Source organism: Falco cherrug, chromosome 6 (assembly GCF_023634085.1).
Source record: "Falco cherrug isolate bFalChe1 chromosome 6, bFalChe1.pri, whole genome shotgun sequence".
Classification (NCBI taxonomy): domain Eukaryota; kingdom Metazoa; phylum Chordata; class Aves; order Falconiformes; family Falconidae; genus Falco; species Falco cherrug.
In genome coordinates, this window is record NC_073702.1 from 75172330 (window position 1) to 75192797 (window position 20468).

At 41.9% G+C, this 20468-nt stretch overlaps 1 protein-coding gene across 4 annotated transcripts in view; it reads left to right on the forward strand.

Annotated features, from left to right (window-relative positions):
* The window catches only part of PKHD1 (PKHD1 ciliary IPT domain containing fibrocystin/polyductin), a 281171-nt gene that overhangs the window by 135245 nt on the left and 125458 nt on the right, over positions 1–20468 (forward strand). For all 4 annotated transcript variants that reach the window (XM_027808650.2, XM_027808649.2, XM_027808651.2 and 1 more), the window contains 5 exons: positions 1250–1362; positions 3335–3434; positions 4754–4888; positions 8124–8259; positions 9962–10208. In XM_027808650.2, the coding sequence (XP_027664451.2) occupies positions 1250–1362; positions 3335–3434; positions 4754–4888; positions 8124–8259; positions 9962–10208 (731 nt within the window). The remainder of the gene's footprint in view (positions 1–1249; positions 1363–3334; positions 3435–4753; positions 4889–8123; positions 8260–9961; positions 10209–20468) is intronic.

Genomic DNA, 20468 nt, shown 5'->3' on the forward strand with positions numbered 1-20468 from the left:
GCTTTGAATTTGGACCATCAGGGACCAAAAAGTCATTAGTACTTCAACTTTGTCCGGTGACCTATGAATGTAACAGTGGGTGTCAGGCCGGACTTTAGAGAACAAGCTCTTCTTATAGCTGCAAGAAAGCTCATCTCAGACTCCCTTTAGAGAACTAGGTATCTCCAGAGCGCAATTAATCTTATCCAAGGATAGACCAGAAGAATTGCCCTCTGGACATGCCTATACTTTATTTTTTCCTGGAAAGGGAGCCATGGTTTACCAGCCTGGACTTCAACATCAAAGTTTTAGGCATCTAGGTAGGTGAGAGGGACCATGCCCAGATGTGCACAGGGTAACATTGCTGTACGGGCACCACCCAACACCAGCCAGCTTTGGCTGCTGGCCAGATGAAGCAGGTAAGAGCAGATTTTTTCCCTAGAGTATAAAAGCTCCTGATTCACTGGATACAAACACACATAACGCACTTGCTACTGATTTGGTAAGTACCAGACTCCCAATTTTAAGGCCGGGCAGACCTTATGTTTGCTTATTTTTCACCTCTTGCAATAGTACAAAGAATATACCTCTTGTTCATCTCTTCATTAAGAGATATTAAGTGACAATAACTTACATTTAAATTATTCACTTAACCTTGGTAAAAATAATCCCAAACAAGTAACTTACCACAGGTCTGAGTAAATTTAATTTTTTGGCCACTGACACATGCTAAAGATGTAGTTCTCTGCTTTTGCTTGAATTTTAGGCATCTCACCTTTTCAGTGCCAATGTTTCCTTTTCCTGTATTTGCTTTGGGAGGTATGAGAAAGATACAGATAATCAATAAACTGTTAAATCAGTACAGATAATGAATAAACTAAGTAGTCTGTGATTTACCTTTCTTTCATGACATTGCCTTCTTACTTAGAAAGGATTTTAAAGGTGTGAGAAGTTTTCCACACACTTTTTGTCTTACCTACTTCTTGAAGAATTATGGCAATACTATTTTTCTGTCATTTGTGTCTATTGCTTGGCCAACGCTTGTTGCCTGGTTTGAGAACAGTAGTTGTTTTAAGACTGGCCCAAGGACAGAGTGAAAACGGGACAAGACTGAGGACACAGAAACAAGGTACCAGCTTCTACCAGCCAGACTTACCAGAATCTGAATGGATTTCAGTTGGGATTTTAATTTGGGTTTTTCTTAGTTTTATTTTAATTTCCAGAGATCTGTGGTAATCTTTTTTTCACAGCCACATGTACTTCTCCGCAGGGTAACACAGTGTGTGCTGCTGGATATGGTTATTTCTTTCATCTCTCCCCTGAGGGACCATCCAAAATGCCTCTCCTGTCCTTCAGTGACAACGAAGCTCATTCCTGCACAAGGTAGTTGGAGATTTTTGGTTAAAGATAACTTAATTCAGTGCATGGTAGTGCTAACTATAATAGCAGTGGTGAGCAGAAAAGGCTTTACCCCTCCTTTCAGGATGTCTTCACACATCCACCCCACCCCCCCCACCCCCAGTTTTGCATGCTTTTAGGGGTTCCTTTCTTGTAAGCAGAGTTCTCTGCAGTAAAGCAGGATCAGTGTTTGACAGTGACGTGTCTGGGACTGTATTTGAGGGCCTGATGGCGAATGGTTTCCTTAATAGTTTCAGTATGGTCCTTCCTCATTCACAACCCCAATTTGTTAACTTGCAGCATTTCTCTGTGCTGTTAACAAGCTCCTCCACTGTAGTCCCTCGTTTAAATGATCCTGATGTAGTTTAAGGTGCCACATTTAACATACTTCCTCATCAGCCATTTAACAGCAAAGCACTGAAGCATGTGCTCTTGTGTTGAAAGCTCATTTTTAAGTATAGCAGGCATTTAGAGCAGAAAAGGTGGCATACAGAACAGATACATGGTTTGTTTCTGGGACGACTCCTTTAACATCTCCAGCAGGCCATCATTAGAGACTTGACACCAGCTTATGCAACCTGGAGCAGCATTTCTTACCTCCAGATGCTTAATTTCAGAGCAGCATGAACACTCAACTGTTAGAATTTCATAGAATCATAGAATGGTTTGGGTTGGAAGGGACCTTAAAGATCATATAGTTCCAACTATATATTCCCATTTATGCCATGGGCAGGGACACCATCCACTGACCAGCTTGCTCCAAGCCCTGGCCAGCCTGGCCTTGAGCACTGCCAGGGATGGAGCATTCACAGCTGCTCTGAGCCTTCTGCCCTCACAGTAAAGAATTTATTCCTAATATCTCATCTAAATCTAACTTCTTTCAGTTTAAAGCAATCCCCCCTTGTCCTGTCACTACATGCCCCTGTCAAAAGCCCCTCCCCAGCTTTCTTGTCAGCCCCTTTTGGTACTGGAAGGTGCTATAAGGTCTCCCCGGAGCCTTCTCTTCTCCAGGCTGAGCCACCCCAACTCTCTCAGCCTGTCCCCTTAGCAGAGGTTCTCCAGCCCTCTCATCATCTTTATTTCTCTCCTCCGGACTCACTCAAACAGGTCTGTGTTCTTCTCATGTTGGGGGCCCCAGAGATGGACACAGCACTGAAGGGGGTTCTCACCAGAGCAGAGAAGAGGGGCAGAGCCCTCTCCGTCGACCTGCTGGACATGCTGCTGCTGATGCAGCCCAGGGTTCAGTTGGCTTTTTTGTCCTTTGATTAAGTAGATTGAAGGGCCTAATCACTTTGCAGTCTAATGGGATAAAAGATGCTGCGTGTACATCAGATATTACATGTAGCAGTTGTTCCTGTAGCATTCAGGAACAGCTATTCACCAGAGCTTTTGCCTGTGCCTTCCTAAAACAGAAAGGACAGTAAAAATTGACATTGTACTAAAAGTCAGTGGATGGAACCACCTGAATTTTGAGGAAATCTGCATATTAATCTGGATTTAAAATCTCTGAGAGGGTCAAACCAAGGGCTGCAAGTCAGGAACATGTACATTTGGAATGTACTCCAAGTTGGCTGAATCCAAGACAGAGAAAAGCCTTATCTGTCCAGATTTGTATCAGGCTTATCAGAAGGTGATGCTGGTGGGAAGCTCATGAGCATGGGGGGGATGTTTTGCAGTAAGACCTGTCAGTGGTACTGCACACTGGTTGTTAGCCCTAATGTGGCTAATTCTGAAATTATTTGAAAAGAAATTTTAAGTATGCTCTCTGGCACGATTAGATGCCTAAAATAAATATTACCATCCACCAGTTTTTGATTTAGGACTAAATGATAGAAGTGTCATGCAGAGAACTGTTACAGATTTAAGGTTTTAGATATCAAAATGATGAGCAGGAAAATCTGCTTGTGAATATATGCACTGTAAAGAAACAGCCTCCTTTGCTTTATTTCCTAAACAGGTATGGGTTGCTGGTGTACCCAGAATATTTGCCAGACAGCCCACACAGACCTGTGCAGCTCAGCAGCTTCACAGCTTGGAGCAGCCGAGGTGGAGTTCAGGTATGTCTCTCCTGACTGCCCTCTGTGATGCTCAGGACCTTTACAAGTATATCACCTCTACACAGACGTCATCTTTTAAGGCTGCAGATAGGTCACGGTTACAGTAAAGCTCTTGTACCTGTACATCCATGTCCCTTAGCTGGAGGCTCCTATTTTGGTGATAAAGCCAGAAACACTTTTTTTTTTTTTTTTTTTTTGTGTGTGGGTTCTAACTGCCTCAGTGCAGAATCAATGCTACTTTCATCGAGAGCTGGTGTCCTTTGTAATCACCCAGCATCTGTCTGTCACTATGATCACAAAATCATAGAATGGTTTGGGTTGGAAGGGACCCTAAAGATCGTCTTGTTTCAACCCCTCTGCCATGGGCAGGGACACCTTCCACCAGATCACACAGCCAAAAAATTCCTCCCAGTGGATCTGAGCTATTTGTAGGGATTGCAGCTGGTAAAGGATCTGTTACCTTCACAGGGCTAATGGATTCCATGGGATTTTTTTCACCATTGTTAAAAATTTTAAAAATTGTTAAAATTAAAAACCCCACATCACCCTTTTTTATCTAATATTTTCTTCCCATACCAGTGCTTAGAGGCTGTGACCCGCTTAACACCCCATCTGATGACCTGAACAGATTGTACGTGATTCTCAAGACATGTTGTCTAGTCTAACACATCCTATGGCTCTTTCTTTGAAGGTGTCCAATTTTTCCATGCTTTTTTCAGACTGGTACATTATATTTCTGGAAAAAAATATTTGCATAAAAAAAAAAACCCAACAAACAAGCAAAAGGATGTTTTACAGGTGGTTTTTTTTTGTTTGTTGTTTTCTCTGCCTAAACTTGTAATTTCTTTGTATGTTACTGACTTAGAGCATACATGAACAACTAAGTTTATTCTGCTTCTTTCCATGAACTCCACCTAGGAACAGTCTTCTTGCTGTAGGTGACTGTAAGCGATACCTATGATTATTTTCAAAGCATCTTTCTTCTACAAACATTAACTTCTTTATCCTGCTATTCTTCCCAGTAATAGACCCCCAAATATTTAGAGCACTTTTACCCTTTCAGTTACTGATTCTCAGTTCTGATTTTCTTTCATACCTTTCTTTTTTTCTTTTAACATGAAAATAAGTTGGTGGAATGTAAAGATTTTTGTATTATTAATTAAAAGCAAAAATGAGAAATTAAGGGGAGATGCTCAAATACTAAATACACATTCAACAATTTTATGTGGTGTTGCACTTCCCCTGTCTATTACAAGTCAAGCAGAGCTATAAATCATAATTATTTTTAATTTTTATTCCTTTATTGTGCTTTTATATAGATTTTTAGTAGCAGCAACCTTAAACTCCAACATTTCTGGATTTACACTTGCAAAGACTTTGGCATTGACATTGTAGAAAGCCTGGGAAACACTTCCGTAGCTGACAGTGTTTTAATTGGACGTGTTGGGCAAAAGGTAAGCACTGCAGGAATTATTTCAGTGCCTCTTGAGCTGCACAACAATCCTTCAAACAGGGATTTTGAGAAATAAGAAAGCAACTTGAATAACAGCCCTGATCCATGGCAGCTTCGGTAAAGCTTGGATTTTAAATAGATTGTATGCAAAGATAAATACTTAGGCATAGCTTCAGGATACGGTTTGGGCACTGATCTGTTTGTGCTCTAGCTATCTTCCACTCCTTGGAAAGATGATGCCTTCAACAGCAGCAGCAGCTGCTGCGAGGGACATTGATTTGGAGATGAAGCACAGAAACCTGGAGCATCAGTAACACTCTCCCAGCCTGCTGGAACTAAGAATTTTGTTGCTTCTGCTGGCAGCAGCAGAAGAGAAATAGCATTTGATCAGCTGGATCCTGCATAATTTTTTAGGTGTTCCATTCATACCAGCTGATGGTAGAGCTGAATAAACATCAGCTGTTGATGAACCAGAGATTGCATTCTGCAGGAAAATTCAGCACTATTTCCAAACTTGTTTTTATTTCAGTATGGAAATTTTGAAGTTGTTGTTTGTTTTCTGTTTTGTTTTGTTTTGTTTTGTTTTTTTAAATTTGAAACAAGGACGCTTATTTTTCTATTTGGATTTGGAATTATTAAAAGATTTTATATTAAAATGCATATTAATGTATATTCTTTATAAAACAAGATTCAAAAGTAAAACCAAAATCATACTTCTGTTCAGCTTAAGAGCTGAAGGATTTTAGTAAGACAAGTGTTAATTTTTTCCCTACTCATGTTGTTTTCCAAGACTGACATTGTCTCAGAAAAAACTTGGAATTTCACAGAACCCAAATTTTTGAGAGTAATATTTTTTGTTTAAACGAGCTTTTCTAACATAAACTCCTATAAACCTTTTGATGTAATCAACCAACACCATTTAACCATACACAACTGGGTTTAGTTTAGTGATTTGATAATAATGATGGAGATCAACAGATTTGATTTCTCACCTACTTAACACCTTGGTGTCCTATGCTCTGTCATTGCACCGTTGGTCCACCTGGAACACAGCGCACTACTTTTTTACTGCCATCAAAGTGTAACATTTTTATTTATGCAGTAAATATGATCATCTTCCATTATTTCTTCAGGCAGCTGGACAAAGTCCTTTGGGTGCTATGAGGTTGTTAACAGATTAATAACATGGATAACAAAGGAATTTTAGTTATAACTTGCCACAGCTGCTTGTTCATGATTTTGAGGTCTTTTTTGCCCTGCTCAGTTTTCTATTGTTGTTTAGGAAATTAATTTTCTCTCTGACTGGCAGAAAAAGAGTTTTAAATGAGTTTTCTTTAGAAGGTTGCAGAAAGAAGCCTCAGTAGCAGGTCTGTTGAAAATACGCAGCTCAGATAAAATCCTAGCTTCACCAGTCCAACCTTGCAGCCTCCCAGCGACACAATGAATTTCCCTCAGACACCAAAGGGTGGATGTCTTTGTTTTTGCTTTGCTGGATCTATGGAAAGACTCCAATGTTGTACTTGTTAAGAGATTTAGAGGCGCTCAGCTGTGCCTTGTTTCTTGCAGTACCCCAGGGGGGTGATTATCTTTGATTATCTCATGATAAGAGCCTCCTTGTCATAATTTACATCTTAATTTATGTAATTCTCCCTTTAATAATGATGTCTCTTTAATATCAATTAAAACTTTATGACATTAATTTAATGGGAACTTTGGATATTCCTCTCTGCTAGCCCTTCCAGTTTTTGAAAGAAGTGCTTTAAAACAAGATTGTTTTCTGGACATATCAGGGCATTTAAAAACTGGGGCTTTGATCAATTAAAATGTTAGTTGCAGGGGTAAGTCCAGGGCCTGTAAAAGCCAAGAGGAAGACTTTTGTTAGCTTCCTTGACATTCAGCAAGCCTCTTCCATGCTTCCATAAAGCAGCTCATAGTCCTTGTGGAGCCATTTGAGGAGAAGCATTTCTTCCTGAAAAAGCAGGATGTCTGAGACAGGTGACACACAAGAGGGAGGAACTGTCATCTCACCTCTTTCTTCTATTTGCCATTTATTTACATAAAATAAATTAGCTACTAAAAAAAAAAAAAAAAAAAAGGAGAGAGAAAAAGGAGGGTGGAATGGAAAACCAGACAAGTGTAAGCAAAAAACCAACAGAGTCTTTCTGACTGATTTGTTACCAGAAGCCAGGGATTTCAGCTTAGCAGTGACTTGGAATAAGATGGCCCAAGGACCAGGACTGTGACCCCAGATGTTTTGACCTCAAAGTAAAAAAAGGTGATGGAACTACTGTCTCTTAATGAGACTGAAGATAACAACATCTCTCTGAATTAATGATCTATTTATAAAAGTCCATTTCATTCTATGTTTCTGATTAAAGAGAATGCTTTCACAGAGGGTGGATTTCTCAACTAATTCTCTACCAAGGCTTTTGAGAGTTGTTCTACAAAAGTGTTTATTGGCCTCAGAAACAGTATCACACAGTCCTGCTGGCCCTTCCTCTTCCAGGCTACTCACTAGCTCTAAGTACATCCTTCCCAGCTTGTCTCCAAGACAAACTGGCAGAGAGATGCACACTTCCCCTGTATCCCAGCTGACAGTCACCACAAAATCTAGTTTTTCTGTTCTGTTTCCTATCACTTGTGGGTTTTGCTCTTCCTTTCCACTTGTTGTTACTCCGATGGACCCTGAAGTCAACTAGAACTTTAAGGAGAGCCTAGCTTAAATGCTTCCCCACCCCATCCCCAATCACATAAAAGGGCTTTAAATCATAGCAGTCAGGTTTTCCTTAGGACAGAAATTAGAATTATTAGCTTTGTAGAACAAGAAAATTTCCTGCCTACTGGACAAGACAAGGTAAAGTAAAAGGGGCTGTAAAAAAATATGCTTACTCTGCCTTCCAGGTGAATTCTTTATTCCCAGGGAATGTGCAGTTTTCTTTCCCTTCAAATGTCCAGCCTTAACTACTGTGCAACCGCCCGGACAAAACAAACAAGGCAATCACTGCCCTGAATGTAATACAATCACATACTGCAAATGGTGAATTAAGCAGATGTTACTTGTCAGAATTTGCAAAGCCATAGCTTAGATCTGTCCTTCAATCAGCATACATTGCCCCACAACCACTGACTTGAGTGCAGTCACATCCTTGTGTGCCAGCTGCTGTATCCTGGACTCATTAGACTTGGAGATTCGCATGGTGATACGTTTCCCAGTGCTCTGCGTTTCTTCATTGCAGGATAGGACATGTATGTCAGCAGGACTAAAAACTCCCAAAAGATACCAGGTATTTGTCTCCAACACAACCTTCAGGAACTTTGATGTGAACACTTGCACAGCGATCAGGACTTGTTCTGGCTGTTACCAAGGGCAGGGTGAGTCTGATTTACACTTATTTCACAGGCTTTCCTCAGGCCCTGGCTTCCTTCCATTTCAGATTTAGATGTTTAGAAGTTCACAGTTTCCACAGACAACCATTGATAGATATTTCAGCTGAACGCCACAAAAAAGCACCGTATAATGACAAAGAATACTGGCCCAGTTTTAATTCTGTGATCTTGTCACTATGTTTGCTATAGGTGAATTACCAAAAGCTAGGTTTTGAGGTATTTGCATACCTGCTGTCCTTAGGTTTCACTGTATTAATAGTTTTCAACAGTGTCACTCTCTCTGTTTCACTTCCCCAACTGGAACAGATGGATAATGGCTCCCTGTTTGCAGGGAGGTTGGGCATAAGGTGACAATATGCAGATGCAAGATAAATGTTGTGCTAGGTGTGCAGCTCAGATGCACTGAGAATATCCCTGAGCTGGGATTGTAAAGATTTGCATAACAATCAGTCCTCAACATACTCACCCTCTTTAGTGTGTGCATTTTGCTGGCGTTTGGGTGGGCTGAACCAGCTCGTTTAGCTGCTCTGCTCTGCATAGGTTGAGGTTGCAGGTTCTCTCCAATCTTCCTTGGAAATAGCTTCATCGCTTAGCTGAAGCCACATATCACATGTATTTTGAAGACAAAGGTAGCCTTATTTTTGTGCTGGTTTCATTTTCTCAGTGGAATTGTTTTTTATACACTAACTTGTTTCTGCTTCTTCATTCTGGGAAGTTTCAAGATGGATGATTTATTTAATAGCTATAACAACCTCACAGAATTTCACCAAACTCCTACCTCAGGCCAGCCTAAACCTTAGATGAATTTGCCTGAGATAATGTGTAAACTAAGCATCCTTTTGAGCTTTAAAGAGGTACCCAAAGGCTCTTTGAAGAATGTTTCAACTGCAATTACCTCTTAAATATATTTATATATAAATGAATACTGTCCTACAATAACATAACAGAAAAAAAGACTTCAAGAGTTGAGATCAAAGAACAGGAGGAATACTAAAATCTGACTTTAGAGAGGCTACAGTTGAGAATACGATAGTCAGATAGTGGTGCATGAACACCCATGCCAAAGCTGACTTGTTATGGTCCATGAGGCAATGATTTTCTGTCATTTCTGGAAATACTAATATGTTCAAAAACTCCCTGTGCTGCAGCCCACATGACCATTCCTCATTTTTGTAGTTACCCATGTTACAGTAATGAGAAGATCCTTCAGACACACTTTTCGACCAAGAATTTATTGTGCGAGGTGCAGTACATGCACACAAGTATATTTACAGGCATGTAAACAGTCCTTATCTCTAAAGATTTTGTCTTATAAATAAGGCAGAAGAGATCTATAAGAATCGCTGTTTTGGAGACTGTAAATTTTGGCATTGGGACTTGTGAAGAAACATTTGGAGTCACTGAGGAGATGTTAGTAGGGCCAGGAGAAGCACTTGGATCTGAGGGCACTGGACAGGTTGGACCTGGTCATAAGAAAGCAGTGGCAAATCCTACAGCCATCTTTCGTTCTTTCTTTATTTATATTTATTTATTTATTTTCCTGAATCTCCCCTTCTTGTTGACTCAGCAGACATTTTTCCAGAGTGAATGTGGAATGAAGCTAGTCTCTTTTTCTCCAGAGATGTCTCCAGGCTTGTTACTTGAGAAGGTCAGTCTCTGTTTCTGAAATGCCGCTTGTTCCCCCCAGGTGGATTCACAGTGAGAGCTGAAGGTCTGACCTTCATCAACTCACCTTTCCAAGTGTCCTTCCCCTTTCCTCACTCTGCCATCCTTGAGGATCTCGATGGCTCTGTCACGGGGCAGAAAGGAAGTCACCTCCTCCCTTCTACAGATATCCTTGCACTATTTTGTACAGCCAGTGCCAACTTCAGTCAAGATTCTGGTGGCAGTGTTTGTGGCAGTGACCTTGTTATCCACCGTATGTCTCTTCACATGTAAGTAACCATGCCACTTCTGAAAATCTGGTATGAGTGTTGCTTGGTATGTTCTATATTGAGAGGGCTGCTGGGTCTCAACACAGTCCCAGGACTCTTGCCCCCCTGCTGGGTCCTAAACTAGGTCAAAATCCTGCGCACTGGCATACATTAGTCTGGGTTTGTTGTTCACATGGTCTCTGGCACTGGTTTGGTTCTGGCTACTTGTTCCCACCCAGACAGATCTCAGGCAGGGTTTGAGAGGCAGCAGAAGGACCATTCCCAACTGGCAATTTGGATGGGGGCACCATGGTTTTGGGAGGGAACTGCATGGACAGCTATAAGAATTATGTATGCCATTGGCCTTCAGGCCAAAGAGCAGTCTGTGGTTTAATTTATTTATGAATTTAGTTATGGGCTGCCCAAGTTCAATATTTTTCTGATGTTCTCAGCAAGCTGCTTACATTTCTTACCTTGGTATCCTATCTGTAGTCTTGATTCCTGTGCAATTCTGGCAGTGTTAAGTGGACCTTTAAGTGGAGGCTGTGATGTTTTGCCATTTTGTTATTCAGATTACCAGGGGGATATAAAGTGACCCTTGCAGAAATAAGAATCCAGCTCAAGGTGGGGACTTAGGCTTAAAGTGAGATTGATAACCAGTCCCCAGACACCCAGACATCTAGTGGGTGAATTGCAAACTTTGCCAAGATTTTCTGAGTGGTGACCGACAAAATGTGAGAGAAACACTTCAGTTGATAAGATACAATATTTTAAAAAAACTTTTAATTTAATTAGATTTTAAGTGAAGTTCTGAGAGTGTTTCCTTTTATGCTCACTGTGAGAGATTTCCTCAAATGCTCCCAAAGAATAAGTGGTCATGAATAGGGATAGGTTTTCATCTCTTAAGCAGAAAATATTTGCCATCTGATTTCACTGTTATGATATTTTCATCAGATTCATGTATTATGTTTTCTACTAAAACTGAATTTGACATTTGATGGTTTCATTGTCCCAGCTGTCATGCAATGAATACCTATATTATATAGAAGATATACTAAGTTCATGGTGTATTAAATTAAAAGAAAGCTCTCCAGTAGGTATGTTTCTGTTGCTCTGTTAGAACATCCATGCCTTTCTTACTCACCTCATCAGGACTTTCTGATCTTTCATTTTGCTGTTCTTTGCTTGCTGCAAGTTGAATTCAGTCAATTCAAATCATCAAACCTTATTAATACTGACTCAGGCTCACAATCTAAGCAACTTGTTTCAGTCTATACATTTATGGTTTCCTATCAACATGACGGGATCAGACAATGATACAAGGGAGATATGAAACTCAAGAATAAACTTCTGTTATTGAGAGTGGCAGAACATTTTTGGCAACGAGGTAATTGCTTTTCCAGAGTTAAGATGCCAATTTTCACTTGATTTCAACAGGCACTTATGATAATACCAAAGTTCACAGATGGGAATGAGAACCTATTTGTTGTCTCAATCATAATACAGGAAGCCAAAGCACAAAAGAGCAAATCACTTTATGGGTGAAAGGGACTACAGTAAATCTGTGATGTAGCTCTCTGAGCTTATTCAGCGATCAAAAATTACTGTTAAGATTTGGCAGGTGAGCCAGAAGCTTAGTATGAGTGAATTCAAATTGGCTTGAAGACATATAAACATACTGTCCTGAAGAACATGTGTGGTCCCCACATAGACATGGACAACGTGTCCCACTAGACGTGATGGAAACCTGGGTCCTTCATTTGGTTGCCCATGGAGAGACATATAGTGCCATTTAAAATGCCCTCTGAGACCTCCCTTGGCTTGTCATTCTGTGGCAGAAGGGCAAGGATCTCCTGGAGACACTGTCAGATCTGGCATCTCTCACCAAAGGTTTTGATAGCTTGGGACATTTTAAGCAGGACTAGATGCCTCTATTTCTCTAATTTTTCTCTTAGGGTTGGTCAGCTGAATTGCCCTTTGGGCTTCTACTGACTGGACTTACTATGATGGTAGTGTCTGTAATGGGCACTTGGTCACTCAACGCATATTTAAACACCAGTAGGCACTTGGGTGTCTCAGTCCTAGACTAAATGACAGAATTTTCCTCTGCCTGTCCTCTACACTGGCTTCTGGGGAAATAAGACTTCTGCAAGCACAGGGAGCATATGCACTCTGTACATTAATACGTACATGTAAGCACAGTCTGTCTCTTTTTTTGACTTCGTCTTGAATGCTTTCCAGTTTTGGCTGTTTGTACTGTTGAAGGCTCATAATGGTCCCTGGCATGTTTTGGCCCAGGACAGCTATCCCATGCCCAAGCAATTCATGAGCACAAGAGATCAGCGTGACCCAAGGAACTGTTTCTATTAGGGCAATGTAGATGTCCCTATGCTGTTTTGGAGGCTGAAGGAGTTTGTATGATGTGACCAGGCCATGCTAGCTAGTCTCAAGGCTGGAAGACAGGCAATGGGGATGTCCAGCTTACCAGGGGAGATGTAGCCACAGGTCTGTGTGTGAGTGCTTACAGAATCTATGAGTAGATGAGGCACAGTTTTCTGTGTAGATATAAACACATCTTATGATGTAGGGTACATATCCTCCTTCCTGGTATCTCTTCAGACTCCCTGTCAATTATGACTACTAGACTACTAGAAGTTTGAAACAGAATGATACTTTTGAATATTGGTTTTCATTTCCAGAAGGATAGCAAATGGTTTTGGTGAGTTCTACTGGCACTGCCCTATATCCCACCTTTGTAATAACCCAGCCCTGCGATGCAGCCAGGTCTTTCCCAATATCTTTGATGGTTTTATGGCTCCCAGTGGATGTTCCAGCTCACTTCTGTTGCTGCACTTGTTTGTTCAAGCTGGACTTGTTCCTGCCTTTGAGCAGCTGGTACCTAAAGGGATCCAGTGGAGAAATCTGTTCAGCCAAGTACTATCACCAGTTCTATTACCCAGGGAGGACACTTGTGAATTCCTGGCATAAAAAAAAGGGGTGGAAAAGGCTTTTAATGATCTAAACATCCCTCCTGCTTTTCTTCCCATGCTTATCTTCCCTTCCCAGTGCCCTGCTTAACATTTCACTTTCTTTTTGAAGTACAAGTCTGAACCATTATCCATTTTTGGCTGTTTCAGGTCAGTAGTATACAGGCAGAAATCCTAAAGTGCTCTGTCAGAGGGCTGATAATAATTCATTTCTGTTTTATAAATCATGTTGCAGAAGAAAGAGGAAAAAAGCCACCTTCCCAAATAGGAAAAAAAAAAAAAATAGCATCCTTCTTCAAAGGAGAAAACTATAAGGCTTTCAGCTACCTGCAGGTTTTGCATGTGATTACTCTTTCTCATAATGAAAACAAAACTCCACAATAAATTAAGAGCTGGGATTCATTCTAATTTAACAAAAAGCTTGCTGGGTAGAAGACAAACTACAACTGTGTTAGATGTCTTTCTGGACCAGTTAACTATAATGTCTTAGGCAAAGCAATTCCCTTTCTAGTCTGCTTTTACCTTGATTATATGGACCACCAGGTCTTTGGGTCGAGGCTGTGTGGGTGGACAGAGCTTCTCATAACATTGCCTGTAGTGTGATTTGAGTCCTTTTGGATACTGCCACAATGTAAACATTAATAATTCATAATAAATAATGTATTCAATACACCTTGTTGCTGCTTGTATCAAAAGGTGGTTAAGGAGCAAGTACAAATAGGATTTAATCTACACCATTGTTGTTAACTCTGGAAATGTTTGAGCCCTGACCTAGATCTTGTCTTTGCAGTAAATTGCTTAAGAGTTTTAGTTTAGTCATACCAATGACTTCTCAATCGACCTTTTCTCTCAAGCAAGTACCATTTTTCCCCTTCTTTATTATTAATCTGCATGAGCTGGGAGTCAACTTACATCAAAGATACTTGGCAGTCCGAGTAGCAGAAGCCAGCCGTTAGCCTGTCCTCTGGAGGACTATGTAGTTAACAGAGTAGCCCTCTCAGTTGTGAGTATCCTCTCTGTGCTGCTTCCAGATCCTCTCTCCTGAGTAGTTCCTACCAGCCAAATCACTGTCATGTTAAGTTGAAAGACTGTCAGCATGCAGCCAAGAAAATGCAGTGAGTCAGGGAGGCGTTGGTCATGTGGACAGTGCTCCAAAATGGACCTGGTAGAGGAGCAGGGTGGGGAATGAAAGGAGATGAAAGGATTGAAGAATAAAAGTCAATGAATAAAATACCCACAGCATGATGAGAGGATGAGGGGGTGGGGAAAGAAGAAGAAAGTCTGAATTTGGTCCATATGTATTTGAAGAGTGTTCACAATAAAAAGGGAATATTTTAGGATTAATACAACAAAACATGACTAGGAGCAATTGGCAGAGGTTGAGCAGAGAGAATAAAGATAGATGGGTGACAGGAAAATATTCCTAAAACTGTTGTCTCTGGGATTCACCTAACCTCAGTAAAAAGATAAAAGTACTGTGGCTTGGCTGCCTTTAGTTTCTGATGAGCAAAGAATTAAAGATCACTCCGGAAGAAATTTTTCTGTTGTGCTCTGCCAGGCCCTGGAATATGGAACCTGTCAGATTTGCAACCTACTGCTTGTACTTACCATTTGTGTTAAGCTCTGTAGTTGGTAAAACAGGGGTGCTATCAAAACGAGGGGTGAAAAAGAGATTAAAAGCCTCTGAGTCCAAGCCTTAAGCACTGAATCCACATTTGCTGATCATCAGGCCAAAGTGATAGCACAAGAGTATCCTCATTTCAGTATGAAGTCACACTGTACAAGGAAAAGGTTGCAGGCAATAGCAGTAAAACAGCCCCATCTCCTGTGCCGTCTCTTGGTCTGGAGCAGTGCATTCTCTGTGTTCCTCAACACAAAAATGTGAGAGGCTTGCAGTGATGGGTTTTTTTTTGCTTCCCCTGAGTTTCAGGAATGGACTCCAGCTCCAAAAATCTTAAAAACTGAGGCAGGTAATGGATGTTGAGGAAAGCCCTAGCATGGCAACCTCTATCCCAGCATCCTCAGGCTCATTCCCTGACCCTGAGGGCAACTAGCAAGGCTTGGCCATGGCCGTGTTATTAACCTTCTCAGCCTGCAAAACATCAGGGAAATTGCGTCAGCAGTACCTTTTAGGCAAGATTGCCTGCCTGGGAGATGTCTGGGACAGGGCTAGTTGGCGCAAGCTAAAATCACGTCTGGGACCATTTTAATTATTTAAGTTACAATGTGGGTAATTGACTCTTAATCTTTGTGCTGGTTAATTTATCAGAATGCATGTAGTGTATTGGCACTTCCCCCCCCCCCCAAACATATGTTTGGGAATAAAAAAAAAGAGTTTTTTGTTAGTGAAAACCCCTAGAAGCCTTTTTTTTTTTTTTTTTCCTTTTTTTAAGAGAACAAGTATCTTGAGCATTTCTTGACTGTCTGTCCTCAACTCCTTCACACTAAAAACTTCCAGGGAAATCGAAATCCGTTTCCAAGCTTGCATTGCTGTAACAAAAGCCTTCTTCGCGAAGTCCAGTTGAAAGTTAAACTAATGTGTCACGTAAGCACCCTTTAAAGAGAGGTTTTATGTCTTTTAAAAATGTAATTGAAGCTTATAAAAGTCTTTATAAATTTATATGTGAGAAAGTTATTGAGTAGTCTGAAGAGCAGCTTATGCCATGGCATAGCACAGCATGGCTGCAGGCTAGATATGGCTGTTCCAAATGCCACTGCTACCCATATTATCATGAAACTATGAATCTCTATTAATATTAAAACAAATTTTCATTAAAAAATTGTCATAACATGATTAAGTGACTTTAAAAGTTTCTTCACATTATGCATAATTTTTACAAGAGGAGAGCATTAGAATAATCGGCTGCCAGGCAGCACCTTGCGGCAAAGGGGACTCCAAACACTTCACGGCTGCGCATACCAGAAGGAAGTTTGCCTCTTGTTCCTTTTCATTTGCTTTCCCCTTCTCACTGCAGAAACCTGGTTCTTGCTTAGCACTGCTCTTGTAGTTCAAGCCTTTTATTGCTTCCCGCTCCTCTAGTCTGCTGCAGAGGAAAAGATTAACTTTCTTCTTTATAGCCTTAATTCTTAAATCTGGTCTAATATCCTCTCCTGTAGCGCATGCATTCAGTTGCTGCAAACCCAGCCACTGCTGATGGGTTAGTTTGAAAAGAACAGCGTACCCCCTACCTCCGTGTCTTTGAGTCTTGAAGAGAGTTCAAATGTTTACTCTAGTGTTGTTTTTCCTTTGATATTTACTTACTGTGGTGCCTTGAGATGAACACCCACCTGCTCTGAAACACCCTTACAACCACACTTCTCCCCTCGATGTGCACATGCTTAGTTGCTCTCGGGTTGTGCATCCTTCCTGTGTACATGACTGTATGCACACATGGGGCAGTTTATGTGCTCACTTGGCCTCATAACCCAACCCTGTCAGGGCTCCTGTGGCAGAATGTGCAAGGAAAGTATTAAATCATTGGCTGCTGACTGTTCAGTTAACCAACACATCAGCTAAACTTCTGAGACTGAACACCTACTGTGCTATACTTCCGGCATCTGAGACATCTCACCACAACAGCCATGAGAAATTTGGTTCCTAGTGGAGGACCCCTTTCCCTTTGCCCTGCAGCCTGAGGTATTCACAGCAAAGCCAGATCCTGCACAGGCTCATGAGTATACATGACAAGATGGTTCCCCAAGCCTTCCCCTTCAGCTTGACCATTGAATGGGATATTTCTGGGTGCAGGAAGGTGTATCTGGCATTGAGGCAACATTTTCTAGCCCTACACTTTCTTTGCTTTCAAGGAGAAGTATGGCAAGCCTGTTGGATGCTTCTTTTGGTCTGGATAGATCTAAGCCAGGCATGCCAGCTGGGCATCACTGTCATAACCAATGTATTATTAGTCCTAAGTCGGTGTTAATTGGAAGAGGACTGCAACTGAACAATGAGGTGCGGTAAAAACATGCCCAGAGTACCTGTGTCCAGATTTTCAGATCCACTTTGCATGCCTCAGAGCTCTGCCTAATGTGGGGTAAGTGGAGTGACAAAGGGGTCCTCTGCAGGTCTCTGCCGTGCTTACGTTGCAGAATTGTTTGAAGTGTTTGCTTACCGGCCACCTTCCAGCTCAGAATTTGCATCCAATTTTAACTTCCCTTAAAACACCAGCCTGTAAACTATTGGACCTGGGGAACTGATTTAAGAACAGAGAGGAGTTAGGAAGCCAGGGGTAGCAAACTCAAAAGCTACTTTAAATGAAGCCATCTTAGCTTCTCAGTGAGAACCCTCTCTGGTCCTGAGAGATCATCTCAATTCTTCTTTTACTTGAAATTCAGAAGGCCTATTGCACAGTGGCTATTCAAGATCAGGGACAAAGATCTAGTTATTTTTGAAAACACCAGTGGATGCAAAAACTCACTGATGGTAAGGGTTCATAATACAAGGCAGATTTGAATCATGTCCTTGGTCTCTCAACAAAGATACACACATTTACTGAAAACAGCCGAAAATTCTTAATTCTTGGCAATTAAAATAGAATGAACTGGGTTTGGGCCCAGCATCAAATCCATAAAGTGTTTAGTATGGTCACAATTTGGAATTAGTCTCCATTTGACCAACAAGAAATCAGACTGTTGATAGAAATATTCAAAGTTCGATGCTATATCGTTTCCTGTTTTAGAAGAGAAATAATCACAATGGATTATTGCACAGATATATCAAACAGAAAGCATTTAGAGCTAAGCACAGTGCCTGCCTTCATACACAGATATGGACCCTTAGGATAAGTAAGTTAATGGTAAACATAAACAGGAGAGTTAATATTTGTTCTACTTGGTGTTGTTGATTGGTTTAACAAATCCTTTGTGGCCCATCTATGTTGAGCAGTTCTGCACAATACACTTGAGCTAAATTACATAACAGTTTATACAATCACAATCAGTAAATTGTGGCTCAGACTGTAAAGTCCTATCCAGTAATCCTGCCATATTTCTAAAGCAAATTGCTCCTTAATTGAAACCTGCTTCCATATAAAAATACAGCCTTTTCAATGAGTCATCCTTTTTTTTCCCCTTACAGTTTGTAAAGGCTTCCAGCAGTTTAAAGTGAGGGTTAATTTTGCATTAAGACCATTGCCTCCTAGTTTCTTTCAAATAAAGCCAGGGGAAGTTCAGGGGAAGGCTCTTTCCTCTGATAATGAAGCTCCCCATGTTAATGATCTGTGCAGGCTCCCTTGGATCCTCTGAATTAGAAATACTTGTGTGTGCAAGCTCTGCTGTGCTTCATTAACATTAAGGAGAGGTAGATTGGTGGCTATTTAGGGCACAGTGAAATCGCTGGCTATTTAGGGCAAATGGAAATGGTGCTAATTGTGGCTGGTAATTCCATTAGTAGGGTACTTCCATTTTGGTGTCTGTTCCTCATGTAGGTGAAAAAACCAAGCATGCTGACATCCTTTCAAGGGGACTGTAGTCTCAGGCTTAACATTGCCTTGTACCAGTTATCTTCTACGCTGAGGTACAAAGTTTTTCAGGTTTCCCAAATCTTTGCTTTGGTGAGTTGCTGCTCTGTATGTGTTTGTGGGTGTCAAGACCTCGAGCAAAGTATGTAAAAGGCAAGGACATAGCATTCCAGGTCAAGAAACTCCCAGAGATTTCAGGCCATAAGATATCTCCTGCTCCCTTTCCTTCCTGGGTCATGAACAAACATCCAGGTGAAAGTCAGGGAAGCCGGACTATCATGGTATGATACCATGCAAAGCCTTCTTCCTGTGAAAGGCTTTCTGGCATAAAAAAAGGGCATTTTCAAACCAAAACCTCACCAATGAAGATTCCCTGTCTCTCTATCCTAAACACAGAACCATTCACTGCAAAAGGAAGTTGGTAGTGTCTAAAGCAGTCAAAAATTTATTCTAGCTCTGAAGTCTATGGAGAGAGGACATGATACGGAGGATTCCCTGCCCTCTCTCTTGCTGGCTGAACACAGTGACTTCAGGGACAGGGGCAATAGTGACAATCCCTGCCTGGCTCAGCAGGCACGTCTCCTCTGTGACGGCCCCACCTGCCCAGGTGCCCGCACGTGACAGGTACGGGGCTCGGCAAGGGGAACCCAACAATAAGGACAATGGTTCATCTAGCTTGGAGATGTCCCCGAGGTTAGGTCGGCCTATGCCCTGCATCACAACTGCCTCCATAAAACCCGCAACGGGTCACTGTCATAGCGGACTCCCTTCTGAAGGGAGCGGAAGGCCCGATGTGCAGGCCGGCCCCACATCTCAGGGAAGCCTGCTGCCTCCCTCGGGCCCGGGTTAACGGTGTGAAGATAAAGCTGCCCGCCTGGTACCGCCCTCAGATTATGAACCACTACTGATTTCCAGGCAGGCAGCGATGAAGTTGGAACAAGAAGTCTGAGGGCAATCGAGAGAGACTTCAGGACTGTGGGATGACTGGTTAAGGGATCAGGAGACAGCTGTTCTCCTCTGCCCTTCCAGCTGCAGGGAATGGTGAGGGGAGAGACGGGAAGAGCCAGCAGGTCAATGCTTGGCTCCAAGCCTGGTGTTGCCAGCAGAATTTTGGGTTTTCCAATCATGGCTTGGTTTACATGCAAGCAGCCTGCTGGCAACAGATGGGGTACACCTGTCTCAAAGGAGGAAAAGGATCTGTGCACAGGAGTTAGCAGGGCTCATTGAAAGAGCTTTAAACTAGATTTGAAGGGGGAAGGGATAAAACCAGGCTGGCTAGAGATAAGCCTGTGGATGCCGTATCAATGTTTGAGGAACGGCGTGCTAACAAGGTCCTTTGGTGTGCTGTCTTAGTGGAGCTGGGAATGGAGATCCATGTGGCAGCAAAGACACAAGGGTTATTGGTGTGTTATAAACTATAGAAGTGCCTGAGAATGGTCATGTAGGAATTAGGGCTTCTCCCCCCAAAAAGGTGGCAGGATCAATAGTCAAACTGAAGTGCCTCTACACCAACATACTCACCATGTGCAGCAAACAGGAGGAGCTGGATGACATTGCGCAGCAGGACAACTATGACATAGTTGCCACAACGGAAATGTGGTGGCATGACTTGCACAACTGGAGTACTGCAATGGATGGCTATAAATGCTTCAGAATGGATAAGCAAGGAAGTAGAGGCAGTGGGGTAGCCCTTTATCTTAGGATGAGTTTTGATTGTCTAGAGCAGGGGTCCTCAAACTATGGCCCACAGGCTGGATACGGCCCCCCAGGGTCCTCAATCCAGCCTCTGGTATTTACAGAACCCCCTCACCTCCCCCCCCCCCCCCCCCCCCCCC